At 49.1% G+C, this 27,864-nt stretch overlaps 1 protein-coding gene across 4 annotated transcripts in view; it reads left to right on the top strand.

Annotated features, from left to right (window-relative positions):
* The window catches only part of LOC140391704 (unconventional myosin-XVIIIb-like), a 546,871-nt gene that overhangs the window by 62,513 nt on the left and 456,494 nt on the right, over positions 1–27,864 (top strand). For 2 of the 4 annotated variants that reach the window (XM_072476590.1, XM_072476666.1), the window contains 4 exons: positions 1,566–2,075; positions 13,617–13,683; positions 17,182–17,294; positions 26,471–26,647. In XM_072476590.1, the coding sequence (XP_072332691.1) occupies positions 1,593–2,075; positions 13,617–13,683; positions 17,182–17,294; positions 26,471–26,647 (840 nt within the window). In that variant the 5' untranslated portion in view covers positions 1,566–1,592. Of the gene's footprint in view, positions 1–1,511; positions 2,076–13,616; positions 13,684–17,181; positions 17,295–26,470; positions 26,648–27,864 lie in introns of all 4 variants that reach the window. The other 2 variants (XM_072476756.1, XM_072476499.1) reach the window with 1 other exon arrangement.

Here is a 27,864-nt window from a genome sequence, read left to right as displayed (position 1 = left end):
AGTAAATATATTAATTTCACTTGGCTAATTGACCAGTTCCTCCCAAAATAGTTTGGCAGGAGGGTTTCCAACCCTGCAGGATTATGTTGGACTCTCTAGAGATTGAAGAGTGAAATCTCCAGAATACTGCGTGCAAAGATCATTGAGCAGTCAACAATAAATTTTTCTTTGAACATTTTCATTTACTAGTTGTGAAAATATTGCAAACGGGGGGGGGGGGGGGGAGGAGAGAGAGTTGGGGGGGGGGGGGGGGCGGGGGGGAGTTGGGGGGTGGAAAGTGTTGTTTGGATACAGTCAGGATTCATCCACTTGGGTTACTCTATTTGCTTTCCAATTGGCCATGGGATGGTAGGATGCTGGAGCTCATGTGATGAAACCTCCAGAAATGCACCCAATCCAAGTTGGTAATCATTCATTCTCACAGCAATTGCTACTGGGCAGTAATTGTCTGGTTCTGTTATTTTGTAGGAAGCTCAGAAAACCACATCCTGATGTTGACACTGGACTTGGCCATGACTTTAAAGAAAGGCGAGGAGCATTCTTGCTTCTCTGCTGGAAGCATGGTTTTGGATTTGGGTGGGATAAGGACACTGTATCTGTGTGTCACTGCCCGCTCAGCAATCCCTTTCTATCTCCGTTATTAACTCTGCCACCTCTTGCGGTCGTGGAAACCTCCGAGACCTTTGCGCCCACCCAACTCTGGCCCCTGGCACTTTCCTAAATTTCGTCACTCCATCACTGGTGGCTGTGCCTTTAGCTGCTATAGGCCTTAATACCCGGAAGCCTCCTCTTCAACCTCTCCATCTCTCTCTCTTCCCTTACGACACGCCTTAAAACCCACGCCTTGGACGAAGCTTTCGGTCACCTGCCCTGATATCTCTTTATGTGGCCGAATGTCAAATTCTGGCCAGAATTTTCTGGTCGTTTGCTGGTGGCGGGATTCTCTGGTCCCGCCCCGCCGGCAGACTGCCCCCCACCCATGGGTTTCCTGGCAGCATTGGGGGGGGGGGCTTCAATGGGAAATCCCACTGACAGCGGTGGGAACACAGAATCCTGCCACCAGCGAATGGCGGTCCGCTGCCAAGAAACACATGGCTGGGGACCGTAGAACCCAGCCCTCTGTTTAATAAGGTCACTGTGAAGAACCTTAGAACGTTTTACTATGTTTAAGGTGCTGTATAAATACTGGTTATTGTTATGTTTATACATACCTGTGTGGCATCAGGATGTGATTGACTCATTGCAACATTGAACACTGATTTTAATTCCATGTCACGCTTCAATTAAAGGTACAATACCATAACTAGTTAAAATCGTGCTAAAATGGGACAAAAATATGTATCGTGGTTAAAGATGGTTTTTATTATTTGGAACAGCATGTTTAATGTGTTCTTGTTTTTCCAGCTTTGATAATCTTGTGTGATCCTCTGTGCATGCTGGAGATTAAGATGTTGTCATTCCACCCTTTTCATCGGTATTAACCTGAACCCTTCACCTGTCTCCCATTGCAGCGACCAGCTAAATTGGATGATAGTGTGGTTCAATATTTTTTACATTTAACTCAGAATGAATGCCAGCCGGTAGACGAGGCAATGGATAGAGGAACCCAGCCATTAGTAAACGGGCACCATGGCGATGGGCCTGATGGTCGACCTGCGCCACCGCCAGAAACAAAGGCCACGCACAAACGGGCGAAACCGCTTTGGAAACCGAAAGGCACCCAAGCGAGGACACCATCGGCGGGACAATGCACCGCGCAGCTGGAAAACACGGACACTCCTCAGCAAAACACTGAGCAAAACATCGGTTCATTCACGAGCAGCCAAGGCCCGGTTGCTATGGAAACTACTCTCGGCATGCAGCAGCCCAGCAGAAAGGATGAGTTGTCAATGGAGAATTGGGATTCTCAACTGGACATGGGGAATGTTAGACAAGACGGACAAGAGCCCAGTTGTCCAGCACCTGAGAGACAAGCAGGGGAGAATATAGCAGAGCACACAGGAGGAAACCTCATCAGTCAGGAAGCAAATCAGGAGGTTGTGGGAAGTCATGGGGAACAAGTGCATTTAGAGGAGGTAATTTTCATCTGTAACACTACCCGTGTTAAATGTTAACATTTTCTTGTTTTTAAGGAAACATTTTATTGAAGGAATTTTCAAATATATACATAACAAAGAAACCCAAAATCCAACCGCAGCAACAGGAAACAGCTACTCTCCCTACACCCTTCCCCCCCCGCCCCCCCCCCCCCCCCAACAAACAGCCCCCCCACTCCCCCCACTGCCATCCCGGCACTCGCCCCCGCCTTTTCTAGTTTTTCATCCAAGCGTTCCAGCCCAAACAAAAAAAAATGAACCCCCCCCCCATCCCTCCACCGCCCGCTGCCCGGGCTGTTGACTCAGTACTCCTTAAAGAAGTGATGAATAGCTTCCACCTCGAGGTGAACCCCTCCTCCGCACCTCAAATGCCGACCTTGATCTTCTCCAAATGCAAAACCTCTGCCGAATCGCTCACCCATATCTCTGCCCTCGTCGGCTCCGAGTCCCGCCAGCACAACAAAACAACAAAGAACAAAGAAATGTACAGCACAGGAACAGGCCCTTCGGCCCTCCATGCCCGTGCTGACCATGCTGCCTGACTAAACTACAATCTTCTACACTTCCTGGGTCCGTATCCCTCTATTCCCAGCCTATTCATGTATTTGTCAAGATGCCCCTTAAATGTCACTATCATCCCTGCTTCCATCACCTCCTCCAGTAGCGCGTTCCAGGCACCCACTACCCTCTGCGTAAAAAACTTGCCTCGTACATCTACTCTAAACCTTGCCCCTCTCACCTTAAACCTATGCCCCCTAGTAATTGACCCCTCTACCCCGGGGAAAAGCCTCTGACTATCAAACAGAATCCGTCACTGGGCTATCAGGGAGGCAAAGGCCAACACGTCGGCCTCTCTCTCCAGCTGTACTCCACAAATCCTCCGACATTCCAAATATCACCACCTCCGGACTTGCGGCTACCTCTACCCCCAAAATCTTTGACATTAGGTCCGCAAATCCCATCCAAAACCCACTCAACCGTGGATATGCCCAAAACATGTGGACATGATTCACTCCCCCCACTCCCTCTCCCCCCACACACCACCCACACCTGTTCACCACCCCCGAAAAGAACCAACTCACCCTGGACACCAATAGGTGGGCCCTTGTGCAGCACTTTAAATTGGATAAGGCCTAGTCTTGCACATGACGAAGATGCATTAACCCTCCGCAAAGCTTCACTCCATACTGCTCCTCCTCCTGCTTATGCCTAATCTCCTCCATGGGAGCACTCTCTCTCTTCAACAGCTCCCCATATATATCTGCAACCCTGCCCTCCCCTATTTCATCCTCGGACAGGAGTTTATCCTGAGGCACGGGGGCGGCAGTATCGGAAATGATGGCACCTCCTTCCTCATGAAGTCTCTAACCTACAGATAACTGAATCCGTTCCCCTTCGGCAACTGGTATGCCCCCTCCAGCTCATCCAGGTCTGCAAACCTCTCTCCAACGAACAAATCCCAAAATTATTCTAACCCCACCTGCTGTCACCCCCAGAACCACGCACCCAACTCCGCCGGCGTAAACCTATGATTATCCCAAACCGCTGCACACAGGGACCTGCCTCCCATTCCAAAGTGCTGCCGACACTGGTTCCAAACCCTCAGTTCTGATGCCACCACTGGGCTTGTGGATAATCTTACCAGTGAGAACGGAAGTGGCACCAACAATAGTGCCCTCAAACTGGTCCCCTTACTTGACGCTGTCTCCATCAACCCCACACCAACTGCTCCTCCACCGCCCATTTCCTAACCATTGCAATGTTTGCTGCCCAATAGTAGTTTAGCAAGCTCGGCAACACTACCCCCCGCGCCTCCACCCCGCCGATCCCTCTCCAAGGAAACAAGACTAACCCGCGGAACCTTCCCCGCCCACATGAACCTCAAAGTCATCCCATTAACCTTCCTAAAAAAGGACTTGGGCACAAAAGTCGGGTGGTTCTTGAACACAAACAAAAATTTCGGCAACACCGTTATGTTTACCGTCTGGACCCGACCAATCAATGATAATGGCAGCACGTCCCACCTCTGAAAGTCTGTCTTCCTTCCCTCCACCAACTTCCTTCCCTCCACTTACAGAGACCTGGTTGAGGGAAGGACGGGATTGGCAGCTAAACGTTCCAGGATTTAGATGTTTCAGGTGGGATAGAGGGGGGTGTAAAAGGGGTGGCGGAGTTGTGCTCCTGGTTAGGGAGAATATCACAGCTGTACTGCGGGAGGACACCTCAGAGGGCAGTGAGGCTATATGGGTAGAGATCAGGAATAAGAAGGGTGCAGTCACAATGTTGGGGGTTTACTACAGGCCTCCCAACAGCCAGCGGGAGATAGAGGAGCAGATAGGTAGACAGATTTTGGAAAAGAGTAAAAACAACAGGGTTGTTGTGATGGGAGACTTCAACTTCCCCAATATTGACTGGGACTCACTTTGTGCCAGGGGCTTAGACGGGGCAGAGTTTGTAAGGAGCATCCAGGAGGGCTTCTTAAAACAAGATGTCAACAGTCCAACTAGGGAAGAGGCTGTACTGGACCTGGTATTGGGGAATGAGCCTGGCCAGGTGGTAGAAGTTTCAGGAGGGGAGCATTTCGGGAACAGTGACCACAATTCAGTAAGTGCTGGTGGACAAGGATAAGAGTGGTCCTAGGGTGAATGTGCTAAATTGTGGGAAGGCTAATTATAACAATATTAGGTGGGAACTGAAGAACCAAGATTGGGGGTGGATGTTTGAGGGTAAATCAACATCTGACATGTGGGAGGCTTTCAAGTGTCAGTTGAAAGGAATTCAGGACCGGCATGTTCTTGTGAGGAAGAAGGATATATACGGCAAATTTCGGGAACCTTGGATAATGAGAGATATTGTAGGCCTCGTCAAAAAGAAAAAGGAGGCATTTGTCAGGGCTAGAAGGCTGGGAACAGACAAAGCCTGTGTGGAATATAAGGAAAGTAGGAAGGAACTTAAGCAAGGAGTCAGGAAGGCTAGAAGGGGTCATGAAAAGTCATTGGCAAATAGGGTTAAGGAAAATCCCAAGGCTTTTTACACGCACATAAAAAGCAAGAGGGTAGCCAGGGAAAGGGTTGGCTCACTGAAGGATAGGCAAGGGAATCTATGTGTGGAGTCAGAGGAAAGCGTTTGATAAGGTGCCCACGGTAGGCTAGTGCAGAAAATATGGAGGCTGGGGATTGAGGGTGATTTAGAGATGTGGATCAGAAACTGGCTAGCTGAAAGAAGACAGAGGGTGGTGGTTGATGGGAAATGTTCAGAATGGAGTTCAGTTACAAGTGGCGTACCACAAGGATCTGTTCTGGGGCCGTTGCTGTTTGTCATTTTTATCAATGACCTAGAGAAGGGCGCAGAAGGGTGGGTGAGTAAATTTGCAGACGACACTAAAGTCGGTGGTGTTGTCGACAGTGCGGAGGGACATAGATAAGCTGCAGAGCTGGGCTGAGAGGTGGCAAATGGAGTTTAATGTAGAGAAGTGTGAGGTGATTCACCTTGGAAGGAATAACAGGAATGCGGAATATTTGGCGAATGGTAAAGTTCTTGGAAGTGTGGATGAGCAGAGGGATCTAGGTGTCCATGTACATAGATCCCTGAAAGTTGCCACCCAGGTTGATAGGGTAGTGAAGAAGGCCTATGGCGTGTTGGCCTTTATTGGTAGAGGGATTGAGTTCCGGAGTCATGAGGTCATGTTGCAGCTGTACAAAACTCTGGTACGGCCGCATTTGGAGTATTGCGTACAGTTCTGGTCACCGCATTATAGGAAGGACGTGGAAGCTTTGGAGCGGGTGCAGAGGAGATTTACCAGGATTTTGCCTGGTATGGAGGGAAAATCTTATGAGGAAAGGCTGATGGACTTGAGGTTGTTTTCGTTAGAGAGAAGAAGGTTAAGAGGAGACTTAATAGAGGCATACAAAATGATCAGGGGGTTAGATAGAGTGGACAGTGAGAGCCTTCTCCCGTGGATGGAAATGGCTAGCACGAGGGGACATAGCTTTAAACTGAGGGGTAATAGATATAGGACAGAGGTCAGAGGTAGGTTCTTTACGCAAAGAGTGGTGAGGCCGTGGAATGCCCTACCTGCAACAGTAGTGAACTCGCCAACATTGAGGGCATTTAAAAGTTTATTGGATAAACATATGGATGATAATGGCATAGTGTAGGTTAGATGGCTTTTGTTTCGGTGCAACATCGTGGGCCGAAGGGCCTGTACTGCACTGTATCGTTCTATGTTCTATGGGCGAGGTACTAAATGAATACTTTGCATCAGTATTCACCAAAGAGAAGGAATTGGTGGATATTGAGTCTGGAGAAGGGTGTGTAGATAGCCTGGATCACATTGAGATCCAAAAAGACGAGGTGTTGGGCGTCTTGAAAAATATTGAGGTAGATAAGTCCCCAGGGCCTGATAGGATCTACCCCAGAATACTGAAGGAGGCTAGAGAGGAAATTGCTGAGGCCTTGACAGAAATCTTTGGATCCTCACTGTCTTCAGGTAATGTCCCAGAGGACTGGAGAATAGCCAATGTTGTTCCTCTGTTTAAGAAGGGTAGCAAGGATAATCCATGGAACTTCTGGCCGGTGAGCCTTACGTCAGTGGTAGGGAAATTACTGGAGAGAATTCTTCGAGACAGGATCTACTCCCATTTGGAAGCAAATGGACGTATTAGTGAGAGGCAGCATGGTTTTGTGAAGGGGTGGTTGTGTCTCACTAACTTGATAGAGTTTTTCGAAGAGGTCACAAAGATGATTGATGCAGATCGGGCAGTGGGATGTTGTCTATATGGACTTCAGTAAGGCCTTTGGACAAGGTCCCTCATGGTAGACTGGTACAAAAGGTGAAGTCACACGGGATCAGGGGTGAGCTGGCAAGGCGGATACAGAACTGGCTAGGTCATAGAAGGCAGAGAGTAGCAATGTAAGGGTGCTTTTCTAATTGGAGGGCTGTGACTAGTGGTGTTCCGCAGGGATCAGTGCTGGGACTTTTGCTGTTCGTAGTACATATAAATGATTTGGAGGAAAATGTAACTGGTCTGATTAATAAGTTTGCAGACGACACAAAGGTTGGTGGAATTGCGGATAGCGATGAAGACTGTCAGAGGATACAGCAGGATTTAGATTGTTTGGAGACTTGGGCAGAGAGATGGCAGATGGAGTTTAATCCAGACAAATGTGAAGTAATGCATTTAGGAAGGCCTAAACAAGGTAAGGAATATACAGTGAATGGTAGAACCCTCAAGAGTATTGAAAGTCAGAGAGATCTAAGTGTACAGGTCCACAGGTCACTGAAAGGGGCAACATAGGTGGAGAAGGTAGTCAAGAAGGCATGCTTGCCTTCATTGGCCGGGGCATTGAGTATAAGAATTGGCAAGTCATGTTGCAGCTGTATAGAACCTTAGTTAGGCCACACTTGGAGTATAGTGTTCAATTCTGGTCGCCACACTACCAGAAGGATGTGGAGGCTTTAGAGAGGGTGCAGAAGAGATTTACCAGAATGTTGCCTGGTATGGAGGGCGTTAGCTATGAGGAGCGGTTGAATAAACTCGGTTTGTTCTCACTGGAACGAAGGAGGTTGAGGGGCGACCTGAGGGGCGACCTGATCAAGGTCTACAAAATCATGAGGGGCATAGACAGAGTGGATAGTCAGAGGCTTTTCCCCAGGGTAGAGGGGTCAATTACAAGGGGGCAGAGGTTTAAGGTGCGAGGGGCAAGGTTTAGAGTAGATGTACGAGGCAAGTATTTTACACAGAGGGTAGTGGGTGCCTGGAACTCGCTGCTGGAGGAGGTGGTGGAAGCAGGGATGATAGTGACATTTAAGGGGCATCTTGACAAATACATGAATAGGATGGGAATAGAGGGATACGGACCCAGGAAGTGTAGAAAATTGTAGTTTAGTCGGGCAGCATGGTCGGCACGGGCTTGGAGGGCCGAAGGGCCTGTTCCTGTGCTGTACTTTTCTTTGTTCTTTGTTCTTTGTTCAACCTGCAGCTGGGCCCAACTGCGTGCCATCTTTATCCCAAAGTCAGGGCAAAGAGCAAGGAGGAGAGCAGACACCCCTGCCCTGTCCCCCGGTGCAACCTAAAGTACTCCGGGCTGACCTTGTTAGTCCAAACACTTGCCTTAGGTGCCTGATACAACAGCCAAAACCAGTCCGCAAATCCCCGACCAAACCTGAAATGCCCCAGCACCTTGAATAAGTATGCCCACTCCATCCGATTGAAAGCTTTCTCCGCGTCCATCGCCAAGACCACTTCAAATTCTCTTACCTCCGTGGGCATCATAATTACATTAGTAAGCTCCGTACATTCGCCAAACAGCTGCCGCCACTTCACAAACCCTGCCTGATCCTCACTCTCAACCCCAGCACACAATCCTCTAACCGAGTTGCCAGCACTTTCGCCAACAACTTTGCATCTACCTACACTCAACACGAGATCGGGCAGTACGATCCTCACTGCTCCGGGTCCTTCTCCTTCCTTAAAGTAAGCAATATCGAAGCCTGAAACAGCATGGGGGGAAGCTCTCCCCTCTCCATCGGCTCATTATACATCTCGATTTGGAGGGGCCCCAGCTCCGACCCAAACGTCTTGTAGAACTCGACTGGAAACCCATCCGGGCCCAGGGCCGCCCCTGCCTGGATCGACCCCACGCAGTCCCTCGCCTCCCTCAACCCCCTGTCCCTGCACCTTCACCTCCTCCACCCCCAGAAGCTCCAGCCCATCCAAAAACCACCTCATCCCTTCATGCCCCACCGGAGGCTCCAATACCACCGTGCCCCTATCATTTCTCATCCTCCCAATCTCTCGTGACGCCGCCTGCTTCCTCAGCTGGTACGTAAGCATCCAGCTGGCTTTCTCCCTGTGCTCAGTTACTGCCCTTCTGGCTCTGCGCAATTGGCCCACTGCCTTTCCTGTGGACACCGGTCCTAACTCCATCTGAAACCTCTGACTCTCCTTTAGTAACACCTCCTCAGTTGCCACCGAGGACCTCCGGTCCACCCTCAGAATGGTCTACAGCAACCTCAACCTCACAGCCCACTCCACTCTCTCCCTGTCTGCCCGAATAGAGATAAACTCCCTTCTTACCACCGCATTCAGTGCCTCCCACAGCATGGAGGCGGAAACCTGCTCCACATAGTTCCGGGTGGTCACCCTCACCCTCTCACAAACCCCCTTATCCAACCTTCACTGAGGCCGCTGGGCATCCCCTTCGCCACCCGCAAGTCCACCCAATGCGGCGCCTGGTCCAACATCACAATCGCCGAATACTCCAATCCAACCACCCCTGTCATCAGTGACAAGGAAATCAATCCGGGAGAACTCCCGGAGCGCATGCAAGAAGTACCCAAACTCCTTCGCCCTCAGCCTCTCAGACCGCTTGGATCCGCCCCCCATACATTCCATAAACACGAACAGCTCCTTTGCCATGTCCAAAACCTTCAGGGATCCTGGGCATGACCGTTCCAACCTAGGATTCAGCACCATATTAAAATTCCCCCTGCGTGTCCCGGTCCGGAATCTTTGCTAAGACCCGCCTCAGATATTCCACATCGTCCCAATTTGGGACATATGTGTTCACCAGTGCCATGGGGTACCCTCCAACCTCCCACTCACCATCACCATTCTACCCCCGGGTCAGTCACAATATTTCCCACCTCAAAGGCCACCCTCTTATTGATCAACACCGCCACCCTCCTCGTCTTCATAACCAACTCAGAATGGAACACCTGCCCCATCCAACCCTTCCTCAGCCTCGTTTGGTCCATCAACTTCAGGTGTGTCTCCTGAATAAACACAACGTCTGCTTTTAAACCCCTTAAATACGCGAAAACACGAGACCTTTTAACTGGGTCCTTCAAACTCCGAATGTTCCACGTAATCAACTGGGTGGGGGGGAGGGGGCTCCCCACCCCCCCCCCCCCCCAAACCCCTCTCGCCATAGCCCCTCTTTAACCAGCTCCTCAGGTCCACACCTCCAGCTCCCCAGGTGCACGCCTCGCTCAACCTCTAGCCCTCCCCAGGATGTCCGCCACCATCTCCCCTTAACCAACTACGCCACACCAACTCTACCCACGTCAGCATCCCCCCTCCCCCACTCCCCTCCTCCCATCAACAAAGAAAATGAAAACCCAGCCACACCCCTCACCCACTCCCTCCACAGATCGACCCCCCACTTCACCCCCATTAACCAGTTAGTATGGTGACCCCACTCGAGGCCGCCACCTACTATTGTTTCCCCCCCCACCCCCCAAGCTGCCCTTTAACCTCAATTCCCCCAAAACAGTAAAACGCACTTCCCCACTCTGCACCCAAACACAGTAAATACAACCATCCGTCCAGCGTACACACCCTTATTCCCCATATTGGCATCTCCACCGTTCAATGTCCTCACAATCCTCCCAGTCCATGGTCTCTCCTAAATTCACTCGCCTCCTCCGACGTGTCAAAATAGAACTCTCGATTCTGGTGCGTGACCCACAGACGAACAGAATACAACACCCCAAACTTCACTCTTTGCTTGCAGAAGTCCGCCTTGATCCAACTGAACTCGGCCTGCCGCTTGGCCAACTCCGCACCCAGGTCCTGGCAAATCTGCAGCACGTTTCCATCCCCAGGTGAACCTTCTCGTTTCCTTCGCCCATCTCAGAATCTTCTCCTTATCGAGCAAACGATACAGCCGCACCACCATCACCCTCAGCGGCTCCCTCATTTTCGGTCTCTTCCTCAACGCCCTGCGTGCTCACTCCACCTCGAGGGGGACGGTCAAAGACCCCCTCCCCACCGACTTCTCGGACATATTTACCTTCTCCCTCGGCTGCTTCTGGCTCTCCACCACGAGTACCATCTCTGCCTCCAACGAGGCCAGCCGGTCCTCCTGTTCCACCACTGACTCCTCCATCTTCTGGAGCCCTGAACCCTGCACCTCCAGCCTCTGCTCCACTCTGAGATGCTCCACCACCTTCGCCAGGTCCTCTGAGGCCTCCTGCCTCTGCTGGAACTTAGCATTCAAGAAATCCACCAGTTGCTCAGTAGACCACTGGGTGGGCAATGACGCCCCCAGAGCCCTCCGCCATCTTTCCCTCTGTCGCCCCCCCAGCCAGACTGCTGCCTCTTGCTTGTTACACTCCTCGTCTGATAAGCCAGAAACTGGCCCCACCGGAGGAGCACTTTTATCTCTCAGTGCTCGTGCACCTCACACCAAAAAACACCCGTTAAATTGGGTGAAAAAAGACCAATTCCACCTCGAGCGGGAGCCACCAAATGTGCGACTAATCACTCTATGGCCGCCACTGGAAGTCCAAAATTGTCTAATGTAAAGTCTCAATAGTTCCAGATGACCACAGGGTGCTTTTCCCTTTGAGGGGGAGAGCTGACTGGTAGTGATTTAAACTGAGGGTCACCTCACCTCAGGCGACGGGGAGAAGGCGGGGCCTCAGCCGGTACAGGAATTGAACCCGCGTTGCTGGCCTCACTCTGCATCACAAACTAGCTGTCCAGCCAACTGAGCTAAATTGGCTGGTTAGCTCTGTTGGCTGGATGGCTGGTTCTTGATGCAGAGCGACGTCAACAGCACAGGCTCAATTCCTGTACCAGCTGAGCTTATCCATGAGGGACCCGTCTCCTCAACCTTGCCTCTATACCTGAGGTGTGGTGACCCACAAGTTAAATCACCACCAGCCAGCTCTCCCTCTCTCAGAAAGTGGGGGGGAGGGGAGCAGCCTATGGGACTTTGGCGAAGTTCCTTTTCGAATGGCAGTAGTCGGAATGTGGAAACGTACTCTCGGATTGCACTGAATGCTTTTTGCAGACGCGGCTCATCGAATGACAGGTGATCTGATATCAAGTTTTCCCACGAGGAAACTCAATATTCTGACTAATATCCCCTTTTGGGGTTGACTGTTGTTTGATGCAAGGGGATTCCCGCCCCCAATGGGTGTTGCAAAGTGGCATTTTGTGTGTGCGCCCGATTGCGCCCGCTGTGGGTGTTGAGGTGTGTGCATGGACCCTCCCATGTTGCGTTGGGCTGGGGGGAGGTTGGGGAGTTTATAAATGGCGTACTGATCTCTTGCTAAAATGGGGGGCTTCGCTCACCAGAACAAAAGGGGACTATGTGCGGCCTCGGCCGAGTGGTCCCCGTTCAGGCCCCGGATTCAACGCGAGTCTCGTGTTGAATAGCAATGTGTTTGTTGGCACTGCGAGTGCCGGGAATCATGGGGCTAAGTGCTCACTCGGGGACTTTGTTCCCTTTTGGGAATATCACGGCCATATTCTCCTTTTGCGGAAACATTCTCCACTGTACATGGTCCGGATTCCAGAAGTGATTACATAAGAACATAAGAACTAGGAGCAGGTGGAGGCCATCTGGCCCCTCGAGCCTGCTCCACCATTCAATGAGATCATGGCTGATCTTTTGTGGACTCAGCTCCACTTTCCGGCCTGAAATAGCATAACCTTTAAACCCTTTATTCTTCAAAAAATTACCTATCTTTATCTTAAAAACATTTAATGAAGGATCCTCAACTGCTTCACTGGGCAAGGAATTCCATAAATACACAAACCTTTGGGTGAGGAAGTTCCTCCTCAGCTCAGTCCTAAATCTACTTCCCCTTATTTTGAGGCTATGCCCCCGAGTTCTGCTTTCACCCGCCAGTGGAAACAACCTGCCCGCATCTATCCTATCTATTCCCTTCATAATTTTATATGTTTCTATAAGATCCCCCCTCATCCTTCTAAATTCCAACAAGTACAGTCCCAGTCTACTCAACCTCTCCTCGTAATCCAACCCCTTCAGCTCTGGGATTAACCTAGTGAATCTCCTCTGCACTCCCTCCAGCGTCAGTACGTCCTTTCTCAGGTAAGGAGACCAAAACTGAACACAATACTCCAGGTGTGGCCTCACTAATACCTTATACAATTGCAGCATAACCTCCCTAGGCTTAAACTCCATCCCTCTCGCAATGAAGGGCAAAACTCCATTTGCCTTCTTAATCACCTGTTGCACCTGTAAACTAACTTTTTGCGACTCATGCACTAGCACACCCAGGTCTCTCTGCACAGCAGCATGTTTTAATATTTTACATTTAAATAATAATCTCTTTTGCTGTTATTCCTACCAAAATGGATAACCTTACATTTGTCAACATTGTATTCCATCTGCCAGACCCTAGCCCATTCACTTAACCTATCCAAATCCCCCTGCAGACTTCCGGTATCCTCTGCACTTTTTGCTTTACCACTCATCTTAGTGTCATCAGCAAACTTGGACACATTGCCCTTGGTCCCCAACTCCAAGTCATCTATGTAAATTATGAACAATTGTGGGCCCAACACTGATCCCTGAGGGACACCACTAGCTACTGATTGCCAACCAGAGAAACACCCATTAATCCCCACTCTTTGCTTTCTATTAATTAACCAATCCTCTATCCATGCTACTACTTTACCCTTAATGCCATGCAACTTTATCTTATGCAGCAGTGAATTACGATTCAGCTGAACTTGAATTTGCTGTTTTCTTTGTTTGTAGGTGAATGGCGATGTTTGGTATGAGACTGACCGAGTCTGGTATGTCAACAAAGAAGGATTTACGTTAGGTAACTATTCTGTAGTCTTGATAACCTGTTAAATTGTGGATGCTCTGATAGAATCCAGATAAAATTCTGAAAGACATGAGTACATAATCTTTCTTCCAATTAATGCCTTGCTGAAGTATTAATGAGGAATTACCTGCAGCCGGGGCTGAGCATCAGTGGGTTGATCTGGAGGAAGAACACGGGCCTCTCCATTGCGTAGGGTTGCCAACCCTCCACGATAGGCCAGGGGTCACCAGGAATTGAAGATAAAATGTCAGGACACTGCTGGATGCAATCCTGGTGGAAAATCATCGTGACATTAAAAAAGATTGTTTTCTTTGTCATTTTAAGATCATAAGAAATGGGAACAGGAGTAGGCCATTCGGCCCCTCAAGCCTGCTCCACCATTCAATAGGACCATGGCTAATCCGACATTCCTCACGTCCGCTTTCCTGCCCTTTCCCTGTAACCCTTGATTCCCAAGAATCTATCTATCTCAGCCTTGTAAGAAGTCTTACAACACCAGGTTAAAGTCCAACAGGCTTATTTGGAATCACTAGCTTTTGGAGCATAGCTCCTTCATCAGATAAGTCACGGTCAAACATAATTTTTCAAAAATTAATTTACGGGATGTGGGTGTCGCTGGTTAGGCCATCATTTATTGCTCATCCCTAATTGCCCTTCAGAAGGAGGGAGTTCCAGGATGTTGCCCAAGTGACAGTGAAGGAGCGGCGATATATTTCCAAATCAGGGTGGTGAGTGTCTTGGAGGGGAACCTCCAGGTGGTGGGGTTCCCAGGTATTTGCTGCTCTAGTCCTTCTGGATGGTAGAGGTAGTGGGTTTGGAAGGAGCTGTTGAAAGAACCTTGGTGAGTTACTGCAGTACATCTGGTAGATGGTACACACGGCTGCCACTGTTTTCCGGTGGTGAAGGGTTTGAATGTTTGTGGAAGGGGAATAATCAAGCGGGCTTCTTTGCCTTGGATGGTGTTGAGTTTCTTGAGTGTTGTTGGAGCTGCACTCATCCAGGCAAGTGGAGAGTATTCCATTACACTCCTGACTTGTGCCTTGTAGATGGTGGACAGGCTTTGGGGGGTCAGGAGGTGAGTTACTCACCATAGGATTTGACCTGCCCTGGAAGCCACAGTATTAATGTGGCTAGTCCAGTTTCTGATCAATGGTAACCCCCAGGATGTTGATTGGGTAATGAGTTGTTTTGCTTTCCAATTAGCGTATGAAAGCAGTGTGACACAAAGATGGATGTGTTGGTCAACTAATGGCTGGACCGTGGCGGCAAGTCATGTGATGAAACCTCCAGGAATACGTTTAATCCTAGGTGGCAACCCCACTGTTGACCTTGCACCCCTCATTCATCTATCATTCATCTGGATGAGATGTTAACCATTTCTATACTAAAGACCACATGGCTTAATTCAGCGAAGGACAGAGTTCGCCTGGCCAACATTCTGCCCTCAACCAATACGATGGAAAACAAATGAATTCTCATTCATCTTACTGTTGGATCTTGTGTATAAAGTGGTCATCTCAGGGAGACAGTGGTGTAGTGGTATTGTTGCTGGATTAGCAATCCAGCTGCTTGAGGTAATATTCTGGGTCCCAGGTTCGAATCCCACTATGGCAGGTGATGGAATTTGAATTCAGTAAAAATCTGGAATTAAATAGGTCAATTCTATTCGATAGATTTAAAAACCACATCTGGTTCAGAAATTTGCTATCCCTTACCTGCTCTGGCCCCCAAAATGACTCCAAATCCACAACAATGTGGTTGACCTTTAAATGCCCTCTGAAAGTGAGACATTCAATTCAAAGCTTTGACAAAGAGTCATTGGACTCGAAACGTTAGCTCTTTTCTCTCCGTACAGATGCTGCCAGACCTGCTGAGATTTTCCAGCATTTTCTCTTTCGATTCAATTCAAAGAGCTTTGTCAGCGACACCCACACCCTCTGATTTTTTTTATCTGCATAGCAACTGTGATTGTACTTTGGTGGAATTTTCCCAAAGAATTGTCAACGTGTCGGGTTCTGACTGAAAACACAGCAGGTTTTCTGACCAGACCTTCCGCCGCTGTCAAATAAAAATTGGGGGTGTGTAGTGTGGTTTGTGCCGTAACTCTGACAGGGCATGGCCTGGTAGAGCCAACAAGGCTCCACAGAGATCAGGGTGCCACCTATAAAAGGCACCCCAATCTGCGAAAAAAATTAACTCCTTCCTACACCCCTCACTCCCCACGGTTATGGAGGACCCCCTCCCTACAATCTTCAGGGTGCCCCTCGCCAACCACGGAAATATTAGGGTACATTCTCCCCCCTCGCGCTATCTTTGGTACTGACCCTGTTTCCCCCCCGTCCACCACACACCCTTTTTTGGGGATGCGCCTAATTGCATCACCGGCGGGAAAATCTCAAACCGAGATCTCGCCATGACGGGACTGCGGGCCCACTCAATCTTGCCAAGGTCATCCCCACACCCCCACTACTTGCGGAGTGCCCTCCATCTCCGTGCCAAGCTGGTCTTCATGGACAGGACCCTTCTGCTGGACCTATGGACCCTCCTGTGCCACTGTCTCGGTTAAGTACTGCACCCGGGGCTGAGGAGTTCCCCCCCCCACCCCCCACCCCACCCCGACCCCACCCCACACACACACACACACAACACTGTCTATCTGTAGAGCACTGTGTTCAGGATGCATGCAGCCACTGCAACAAAGGTTCAAAGTTTGACCAGGTGTGGAATGTGAGGTGATCAGTGGGGCAGTGGTTGGGGTGTGTGTGGTGGGGTCTTTGTGGGCGGGGGGTAGTGTGTGTGTGACTTGATGATAACAGTGGGGCAATATGGAAAGCGGGTTGTGCGAGGAGTGGAGGGAGGGCGAGGGCTGACAATGGCAGGCAGAGGGACAAGGAGGTGGATGAGGAAGATGAACAATGGATGGCAGAGGGAAGACCAAGGGGAGGGAAGCTGGACCCCTTAAGGCTGCATGAAAACCTCACAAATAAGGGGGTCCAAGGGATACCGCATCGTTTACTGGAAGGGGATGGATGGAGACTCCAGATGCGATGGGTGGAGGTCCAAGTGAGGCATGGTGCCTCGCGGGTGATGGGCTTGGGGAGAGGGTGGTTCAATTGAGGAATGGATTTCTTCTTGAGGCTGCTAGCCTTTTCCCTCTGTGTTTCTGACATGCCGCATGGTCTGGTGAAGAATGTCAGAAGGGAACTTGCCTGTGCATAATTAATGGGTCTACAAGTGCAGAATCTGGTGCGGGTCCCGCTATCCTCGCCAGTGTGAAAGGCCAGACTGTGGAGGGTGTTACATAAATCCAGCTCTAACTTTCTTTAAAAAAATGAAATTGTAGTCAATTGACATACACCAGATGCACCCCCATGCAACTTCAGCACCATTAGTCCGACCAGCAGTAAGCATTTTCTGATTGATATTTTTTCTTTCCCCACCTCTTCCTCCACCGCCCGCCCCCCCAAATATATTGATCCCACCTGTCATCAGCCACGGTGCTCAAACCAGACGTTGGAACGCCAGAACTTCCAGAGGGGCAAGTTCGAATCCGTATTGAAAGTGACAACATGATCATAGACACAGACGAAGAGCTTATTCATAAAGTGAGTATTCCTCATTCCTTGTGTGTTTCCAAGAAGCAGTTTGGGGCTGGTTTAGCACAGTGGGCTAAACAGCTGGCTTGCAATGCAGAACAATGCCAGCAGCGCGGGTTCAATTCCCGTACCGGCCTCCCCGAACAGGTGCTGGAATGTGGCGACGAGGGGCTTTTCACAGTAACTTCATTGAAGCCCACTTGTGACAATAAGCGATTGTTATTATTGTTACCTAGCTCTTGGGATGAAAGGGATCAGAGGACATGGGGGGAAGGTTGGAACAGGCTATTGAGTTGGATGATCAGTCATGATCATAATGAATGGCGGAGCAGGCGCGAAGGGCAGAATGGCCTCCCCCTGCTCCTGTTTTCTATGTTTCTATGAAGTGTAAGTTCCCACAGCTGAACCTTGCACTCTCCACACCGGGTGTCCTGATGCGAGCAGTTTTTCACAGGCCGTACCGGGTAAAAATCAATCTTTGGAACTCCAGCTGATGTCCTTCACTCTCAGCCCATCATGCGGCAGTCAGACTAATTGCGACCACCTGACTCTCGTCAAGCTAACTCGGGGACTGAACCTGAAAACAGGCCGGCGTCTCAGTTCCTCCAGGAACCTTGGTGTGCGTAGAAGGGGAGGATTCCCGTGAGATTTGGGCCAACTTCAGCTGTGGGGTGATGCCAATGTGGTGGCGAAGCACTTCACTCGACCAGACTTTGAGACGGATGCTTCAAATAACTGTTTTCAAAGACCACAATCAATCACATCATATCGCCCTGACTATGTCACCGTACACCTTTGGATAATCTCTACTTTAGGTGGTCCTGCAAAATCTCTGGCTGTATATTGAGTGAGTTATCCATGAAGGCCCGCCTTCGTAACCTTGTCCCTCGCCTGAGGTGTGGTGACCCTCGGGTTAAATCAGCTCTCAAAAGGGAAGGGTAGCCTCTGGTCCTTGGGGACTATTTTCACTTTCATATATATTGTTATATGTGGGTAAAGCATTAGATTGTGGATGTAAAAATGCTATTGGTCATTCAGCTCGGAGGATTTTACAACAATCCTAGGAAAGGGGTGGGAGGGGCGGTGGTGATTGATGGGGGGTGAAATGGTACATGTGGATATTTGGCCGGGGTTCTGTGTGTTAGTGAATGGTGCAGGACGAGTGATTACTGTTGAACAGTTTGAGAGATTACTGGTGTGGTGGATATGTGAGGTGACGTGAAGATGAATTCACCACCTTGAACAGACAGTAAATATCGTCTGGCACTGTTGCCTGGTCCTCGGGCCTAGATTTTGGGCACTGCCCTTCCTGGCCACCACCCAATCCCGCCACAGGGTCTGGTGTCAGGGTCTCCACGGAAACAGGGCCTCCCTCCTCGCATCCATTTCAGCGACCAGTACCTCCAATGTGACATCAGTGAATCTTGGGGCGCTCTTCCTGGGCTAGTGCTCTATTCTTCTTCACCTTATAGCTTCAATTCTAAGTTTTTCACAGCCTTCTGTTCTCTGGTGCAGCTTCCCTTTAAGAGGGACTTTTACTTGCTGGAGACTAGTGGAACGGGTGTTCGCCTTGCAGGTTCTGAAGCTCGCTACATGTGCATGCGGTCAGCCGACAGTGCAGGTTGTGTTGTGCTATGTGCCGCAACCATCAAATGAACATAGAACATACAGGACAGAAGGGGGCCATTCGGCCCATCGAGTCTGCACCGACCCACTTGAGCCTTCACTTCCACCCTATCCCCGTAACCCAATAACCTCTCCTAACCTTTTTGGACACCAAGGGCAATTTAGCATGGCCAATCCACCTAACCTGCACATCTTTGGACTGTGGGAGGAAACTGGAGCACCCGGAGGAAACCCACGCAGACACGGGGAGAACGTGCAGACTCCGCACAGACAGTGACCCAGTGGGGAATCGAACCTGGGACCCTGGCGCTGTGAAGCCAGAGCGCTAGCCACTTGTGCTACCGTGCTGCGGTTATGAAGAGGCAGCATAACCCTTCACACCCAGAAAAATACACGGCACACCAATTTTAGTCGTGTAAGTTCCTACTTCACACCAATCTGAACCTGAATTGTAGCTCCAGTATACAGGAGGTTGAGAGTAGTGAGGTCATGAGTAAGGTTTTAAAGTTGCAGGAGTGTACCGGCAGGCAGGAAGGTGGTTTAAAGTGTGTCTTCTTCAATGCCAGGAGCATCCGGAATAAGGTGGGTGAACTTGCGGCATGGGTTGGTACCTGGGACTTCGATGTTGTGGCCATTTTGGAGACCTGGATAGAGCAGGGACATGAATGGTTGTTGCAGGTGCCGGGGTTTAGATATTTCAGTAAGCTCAGGGAAGGTGGTAAAAGAGGGGGAGGGGTGGCATTGTTAGTCAAGGACAGTATTATGGCAGCAGAAAGGACGTTTGATGAGGACTCGTCGATTGAGGTAGTATGGGCTGAGGTTAGAAACAGGGAAGGAGAGGTCACCCTGTTAGGGGTTTTCTATAGGCCTCCGAAAAGTTCCAGAGATGTAGAGGAAAGGATTGCAAAGATGATTCTGGATAGGAGCGAAAGCAACAGGGTAGTTGTTATGGGGAACTTTAACTTTCCAAATATTGACTGGAAACGCTATAGTTCAAGTACTTTAAATGGGTCCGTTTTTGTCCAATGTGTGCAGGAGGGTTTCCTGACACAGTATGTAGATAGGCCAACGAGAGGTGAGGCCGTATTGGATTTGGTACTGGGTAATGAACCAGGACAGGTGTTAGATTTGGAGGTAGGTGAGCACTTTGGTGATAGTGACCACAATTCGATTACGTTTACTTTAGTGATGGAAAGGGATAGGTATATACCGCAGGGCAAGAGTTATATCTGGGGGAAAGGCAATTATGATGCGATGAGGCAAGACGTAGGTTGCATCAGATGGAGAGGAAAACTGCAGGGGATGGGCACAATGGAAATGTGGAGCTTGTTCAAGGAACAGCTACTGCGTGTCCTTGATAAGTATGTACCTGTCAGGCAGGGAGGAAGTGGTCGAGCAAGGGAACCGTGGTTTACTAAGGCAGTCGAAACACTTGTCAAGAGGAAGAAGGAGGCTTATGTAAAGATGAGACATGAAGGTTCAGTAAGGGCGCTCGAGAGTTACAAGTTAGCTAGGAAGGACCAAATGAGAGAGCTAAGAAGAGCCAGGAGGGGACATGAGAAGTCTTTGGCAGGTAGGATCAAGGATAACCCAAAAGCTTTCTATAGATATGTCAGAAATAAAAGAATGACTAGGGTAAGAGTAGGGCCAGTCAAGGACAGTAGTGGGAAGTTGTGCTTGGAGTCCGAGGAGATAGGAGAGGTGCTAAATGAATATTTTTCGTCAGTATTCACACAGGAAAAAGACAATGTTGTCGAGGAGAATACTGAGATTCAGGCTACTAGACTAGAAGGGCTTGAGGTTCATAAGGAGGAGGTGTTAACAATTCTGGAAAGGGTGAAAATAGATAAGTCCCCTGGGCTGGATGGGATTTATCCTAGGATTCTCTGGGAAGCTAGGGAGGAGATTGCTGAGCCGTTGGCATTGACCTTTAAGTCATCTTTGTCAACAGGAATAGTGCCAGAAGACTGGAGGATAGCAAATGTTGTCCCCTTGTTCAAGTAGGGGAGTAGAGACAACCCCGGTAACTATAGACCAGTGAGCCTTACTTCTGTTGTGGGCAAAATCTTGGAAAGGTTTATAAGAGATAGGGTGTATAATCATCTGGAAAGGAATAATTTGATTAGACATAGTCAACACGGTTTTGTGAAGGGTAGCTCGCGCCTCACAAACCTTATTGAGTTCTTTGAGAAGGTGACCAAACAGGTGGATGAGGGTAAAGCAGTTGATGTGGTGTATATGGATTTCAGTAAAGCGTTTGATAAGGTTCCCCATGGTAGGCTACTGCAGAAATACGGAAGCATGGGATTCAGGGAGATTTAGCTGTTTGGATCAGAAATTGGCTAGCTGGAAGAAGACAAAGGGTGGTGGTTGATGGGAAGTGTTCAGGCTGGAGTCCAGTTACTAGTGGTGTACCACAAGGATTTGTTTTGGGGCCACTGCTGTTTGTCATTTTTATAAATGACCTGGAGGAGGGCGTAGAAGGATGGGTGAGTAAATTTGCAGATTACACTAAAGTTGGTGGAGTTGTGGACAGTGCAGAAGGATGTTACAAGTTACAGAGGGACATAGATAAGCTGCAGCGCTGGGCTGAGAGGTGGCAAATGGAGTTTAATGCAGAAAAGTGTGAGGTGATTCATTTTGGAAGGAATAACAGGAAGACAGAGTACTGGGCTAATGGTAAGATTCTTGGCAGTGTGGATGAGCAGAGAGATCTCGGTGTCCATGTACATAGATCCCTGAAAGTTGCCACTCAGGTTGAGCGGGTTGTTAAGAAGGCGTACGGTGTGTTAGCTTTTATTGGTAGAGGGATTGAGTTTAGGAGCCATGAGGTCATGTTGCAGCTGTACAAAACTCTGGTGCGGCCGCATTTGGAGTATTGCGTGCAATTCTGGTCGCCGCATTATAGGAAGGATGTGGAAGCATTGGAAAGGGTGCAGAGGAGATTTACCAGAATGTTGCCTGGTATGGAGGGAAGATCTTCTGAGGAAAGGCTGAGGGACTTGAGGCTGTTTTCGTTAGAGAGAAGAAGGTTAAGAGATGACTTAATTGAGGCATACAAGATGATCAGAGGATTGGATAGGGTGGACAGTGAGAGCCTTTTTCCTCAGATGGTGATGTCTAGCACGAGGGGACATAGCTTTAAATTGAGGGGAGATAGATATAAGACAGATGTGAGAGGTAGGTTCTTTACTCAGAGAGTAGTAAGGGTGTGGAATGCCCTGCCTGCAACAGTAGTGGACTCGTCAACACTAACGGCATTCAAATGGTCATTGGATAGACATATGGACGATAAGGGAATAGTGTAGATGGGCTTTAGAGTGGTTTCACAGGTCGGCGCAACATCGAGGGCCGAAGGGCCTGTACTGCGCTGTAATGTTCTATGTTCTAATCTCAGAATTGCAGAATCAGAGAAAGGTTACAACTCAGAAGGAAGCCATTTGGGCCCTGTATCCGCTTCAGCTCTCCGTATGTGCAATGTACCCAGTGTCAGTCCCCCACCTCTTCCCCATTGCCCTGCACATTCCTCCTTTTCTGATGACAACCCCATTCCCTCTTGAATGCCTCGATTGACTTTGCCTCCACCACACGCTCAGACAGCCCATTCCAGATGAACCACTGCGTTTCCCCACATGTCACGATTGCTTTTTTTGACAATGACCTATTAAATCGACGTCCCCTGTTTCTCGACCCTCCCACCAGTGGGAATAGATTTCTTTTCCTCCTCTCTGCCCTGAGGCCCTGCCCATCCCTCTCCTGATTTTGAGTAGCTCTATCAAATCTCCTCTCCACCTGCTCTTCACCAAGGAAAAACCTTGCCAACTTCGCCAATCTATCTAAGTAACTGAAGTCACTCACCTTTGTGAATGTTTTACGCAGTTTCGCTTCAGCGTTCACATTTTCCTAAAGTGTGGTACACAAGACAGACGCAATTGTTCAGCTGAGGCCTCATTTGGACCCACTGGACAGGATTTGCCCTCAGGCTTTGGAACTCTGTCATCAGGATGAAGTGGGGGACAATCGCGGGAGGGGACAGCAATTTTACTGGAGTTGGCCTCCTAATTGGTTGTCTTTGGGCTCACAGCCTGATTAAGGGTCCTGGTGTTGATCCTGAGGCTGCTGATGCAATCAGAGGTGCTCCAGTGCCTCAGCAGTCCCACCATGAGAAGTGGATACCGCTGAGGTGGGCCAGAGCCATGAGGGTGCCTCAGCATGGAGGAGCCCATTGAGAGGTAAGGCCAACATGAGAAATCACAGGGATAATCGGCAGGGAGGCGGGGAAGGCCTCGCGTTCTCAACGTTGCCCCTTGCCTGAGGTCAGGTGATCCACAGGCTAAATCACCCCCTGTCAGCTCTCCCTCTCAAAGGGGAAAGCAGCCTATGGCGACCTGGGATTATGGTGACTTTACCTTTCCGAAAGCAGGGATCCTTGAGGAAGACACCCCTTTCTGGCAGCGCCCTCTTTGGAGGACGGAGAGATGAATTATCTGCCCCCTCAGCCGAGTGTTTCTCAGCGGCGAAACATTGCTGGCAGCAAGATTCTCGGCCCCCACCACTGGCCAATGGGATTTCCCACTGTAGCCACCCACGCCACCGGGAAACCCACGGGTAGGGGTGCGCTGCCAGCAGAACGATTCCGGGTTTGGGTCACTGTCTGTACGGAGCCTGCACGTTCTCCCCGTGTCGGCGTGGGTTTCCTCCAGGTACTCCGGTTCTTATCATAGAATTTACAGTGCAGAAGGAGGCCATTAGGCCCATCGAGTCTGCACCGGCTCTTGGAAAGAGCACCCAATCCAAGGTCAACACCTCCACCCTATCCCCATAACCCAGCAACCCCACCCAACACTAAGGACAATTTTGGACACTAAGGGCAATTTATCATGGCCAATCCACCTAACCTGCACATCTTTGGACTGTGGGAGGAAACCGGAGCACCCGGAGGAAACCCACGCACACACGGGGAGGATGTGCGTGTACCCGAACAGGCGCCGGAGTGTGGTGACTAGGGGATTTCACAGTAACTTCATTGCAGTGTTAATGTAAGCCTGCTTGTGACAATAAAGATTATTATTATAAAATCCTTCCCATTGAAGCTTACTGTTTTTATGGAGAGAGGATAGAGCAATATTGTGATTCCCTGTTTTAAGAACAAGAAACAATGGGATTTAATTGGATTTGCAACCTACATTCAAAACCACTCAATGGTACAATGATCTGACCTTCAAATGTTGAATGCTGTTTGTGCAGTGACAGGCTGTAGGTGTGAGCTCCACCTTGTGAAGTTATGACAGCACTACACCAGCCTGCTTAACATACTGTGATATCATCCAAAACTTCTTCACACCTGGTATTCTTCATCTTGTGCGCTGTCACTTCTTGGTAGTCAGGCAACCAACCTGAGGTGGATTTTAGCTGGTGGCTGTACCAACGATGGACAACGTTTATTCCAGGTGTTGTATGGGGTGTGTCATGCCCACCACTGGCAACCATACTCTGAACGTGAAAATAATGTTATATTAAAAAAAAATCTGGACAAAAATGCCAGAAACGATGGCTGCCCAAAGTCACCTGACATCTTTTGTGGATTAGGACCACGCCCCTGTCTCAAGAAGGAACCAATAAACATTCCAGATCGTGGGCTGCATGGTAGCACAGCGGTTAACACTGTCGCTTCACAGCGCCTGGGTCCCAGGTTCGATTCCCAGCTTGGGTCCCTGTCTGTGCAGAGTCTCACGTTCTCCCCGTGTCTGCGTGGGTTTCCTCCTGGTGCTCCGGTTTCCTCCCATAAGTCCTCAAAGACGTGCTGTTAGGTGAATTGGACATTCTGAATTCTCCCTCTGTGTACCCAAACAGGCGCCGGAATGTGGCGACCAGGGGATTTTCACAGTAACATCATTGCAGTGTTAATGTAAGCCTACTTGTGACACTAATAAAGATTATTATTATGAGCCAATACCTTTCCCTGAAACCAAAGGGCTATTTTCTGATTTGAATGGGTCATTCTAAAACAAAGACAGTCCCAAACCCTCAGAGGTATTAACCCACCACACAGGATGGTGAATCAACATGAATATCGCCTCCTATTTGGAAAAGACCTTGAACTTGTGATAAGCCACATAGAGATGGCCATGTTTTCTTCATCAGTTTAAAAGATCATCTCAGAGCTGTGTGCCAAAGGCAGTTCCACCAAAGGCATCAGAAACATCAATTTGGACATCCTGTGAATCAGACTCGGAAACAACTTTTGAGATATCAGGTACATTAAAAAAAACTAATCTGTTCCAGCTCAAGGTATGCCAGAGAACCAACCTCCTTGATATTCAACTCCAAAAAGCCTCACAACTTGCTGTCAACCCTTTGCTTTTCAAAACTCGCACTTCAACTTTAAACCATCGAACCTTTTAAATGACCACAGGCCTGCCATGGGAGATATTAAATTAGATATTAAGATAACTGTAATCTGTAAAAGTGCATGACTCATATCTGTGTCTAATGTGTGTGTTTGTGTGTGCATGCATGTGTATTTATGCATGTGTTCATGTGTGTGTGTGCGCGTGTGTGATTGAGACTGAGTGTGTGCGATCTGTATTAATTTGGGCTCAGTGTGAGAATGGATACCTTTCTTCATTTTAAACTCACCAAAGCTGGCTGCTTAATGTAATTAAGCTTGCTGCTTAATTAAAATACACACTCCAAGATCAGGTGCACCTCTTTCCAGAGAAAAGATACTGATGCCAGGCTGTACAGGAGCAATACATTCTGTTTGTGACAGGTTGTTAGATCTTGATAAATCAATTTGAGTTGAAGTATTCCAGAATGTAAAGCAGAATGATCATGTAGGAGTTGAGAAAAGTGGACTATTTTGTAAGCAGGAAGTATCACAGCAGCAATGAGGTTATCGACGCTGGTGAAGTGGTCATAACCATCCATAGATGTCACTTCTGAATTGTTTGTTCTGTCTAATTTGTGGAAGTAGTTAATGAAAAATGAATGAAAATGAAAATTGCTTATTGTCACAAGTAGGCTTCAAATGAAGTTACTGTGAAACGCCCCTAGTCGCCACATTCTGGCACCTGTTCAGGGAGGCTGGTATGGGAATTGAACCATGCTGCTGGCTTGCCTTGGTCTGTTTTAAAAGCCAGCGATTTAGCCCAGTGAGCTAAACCAGCCCCTAATATATATATATATAAAATAATATATATATATATAATAAACATAAGAAATAGGACCAAGAGTAGGCCATTCAGCCCCTTTGAGTCTGCTCCATCATTCAATAACATCATTGCTGATCTAATTGTGGCCTCAAATTCACTTTCCTTCCTGCTCCTTTGCTGACCACAAATCTGACTCAGCCTTGAATATATTCAATGATGCAGCCTCCGACGATCGCTGGGGAAAAGAGTCCCAAACACTAACGATCCTCTGAGAGAAGAGCTTCCCCTCCGCCTCCATCCTAACCCTGCAGTTCCTCTGATTCCAGGAGATTTAATGCAGTTGCCGTTTGTGACTTCTTTATGTCCACCAAATCCATTCCCTTTTTCTTGTTGTTTCTGACCCAGACTAACCCACCCAAGCTGGATTACGCCGAGGATCTTGCGCAGCTCATCAGCCTAAACGAGTCCAGCGTCCTCCATGTGCTTCAGCAGCGCTACGGATCTCAGCTCATTCACACTAAGGCAGGCCCGAATCTCATCATTATCAGGCCGTCAAGCACCGTTTCCAACTACTCAGGAAAGGTAACCGAGATTGAACGGAATTGGAGAAAGAGAGAGAGAGGATTGTAAGAGTTATCTGTTTTAGTACACACTGACCCAAGGGGAGGATGTCATCACAGAGGCCAAAAAAAAAAAAACCTTTTATGGGTTTGGAAAATAAACATTTCCAGGAGGAAATTTTGGAAAGGTGGGGTGGAATTTTATGGCCCCTCCCAGGGGTGGGATTTCCCGGTCCCACTGAAGTCAATGGTGTTTTGAACGACGCACGGTATCTCCCAGCCCCGTCCCCACTGCAACAGGGCCGCAAGATTCTGCCTGTGATGTCATGAACACTGGATCCCAGATAATTCACCAATGTAGTGCTTAAAAATTGTTTTTGAAAACATTTTTATTCAAATTTTGACATTTTAACAATCACACAACACAACATTTGCAACTGAAATAGCCCCCAAGCAGCCCCACAAACCCACCTACCCCTCTCCGCTCAACCCGTTAGCGGCAACTAGCTCTCCAAAATGTATATATAAACAGACCTCATCTCTTGTGGAACCCCTCACTCGTCCCCTCAAGGTGAATTTCACTTTTTCCCAACACAGGAACTCCATTGCTTCTCAGTGGCACCGAGGCAGTGTGAGGAAGCTGACCTCCACCCCCAGTAGGACCCGCCTGCGAGCGAACATCGAGGCGAAGGCTAACACATCTGTCCCTGCTCCTGTTTGCAACTCCGGCAAGTCCGATACCCCAAATACGACTCCCAGGGTACTGGGCTCCAAGTCCACATGTAAGATCGGCGACATGGCGTGAAAGAATGACCCCCAAAATGTCTCCAACTTCGGACACATGCACATGACTGTCTGGGCCCCTCTCGCACCACTCACACACATCCACCACCCCTTCAAACAACTGGATCATCCTGACGTTGTTAAGCATGCCCTATGCACCACTTTAACTGAATCAGCCCCAGTCTCGCACATGAGGTTGAGGCATTCACCCTCCACAGCACCTCATAGCACAACCCCTCCTCCAGCTCCATCCCCAACTCCTCCCACTTAGCTTTGACCCCCCTCCAGAGATACCCTGTCCTCCAAGATCTTCCCATGTATCGCCGGGACAAGTCCCCCTCCGACCCAGCCCACTGACAACCTCCCCTCCCACAACGAGGAGGGCGGTGCCACCGGGAAGGTGGGGCAGACCTTTAATATGAAACCCCACCCCACCTCCCCCTGGTGGACCCCATA

Source organism: Scyliorhinus torazame, chromosome 1 (genome assembly GCF_047496885.1).
Source record: "Scyliorhinus torazame isolate Kashiwa2021f chromosome 1, sScyTor2.1, whole genome shotgun sequence".
Classification (NCBI taxonomy): Eukaryota; Metazoa; Chordata; class Chondrichthyes; order Carcharhiniformes; family Scyliorhinidae; genus Scyliorhinus; species Scyliorhinus torazame.
This window is presented reverse-complemented; position numbering and strand designations above follow the sequence as displayed.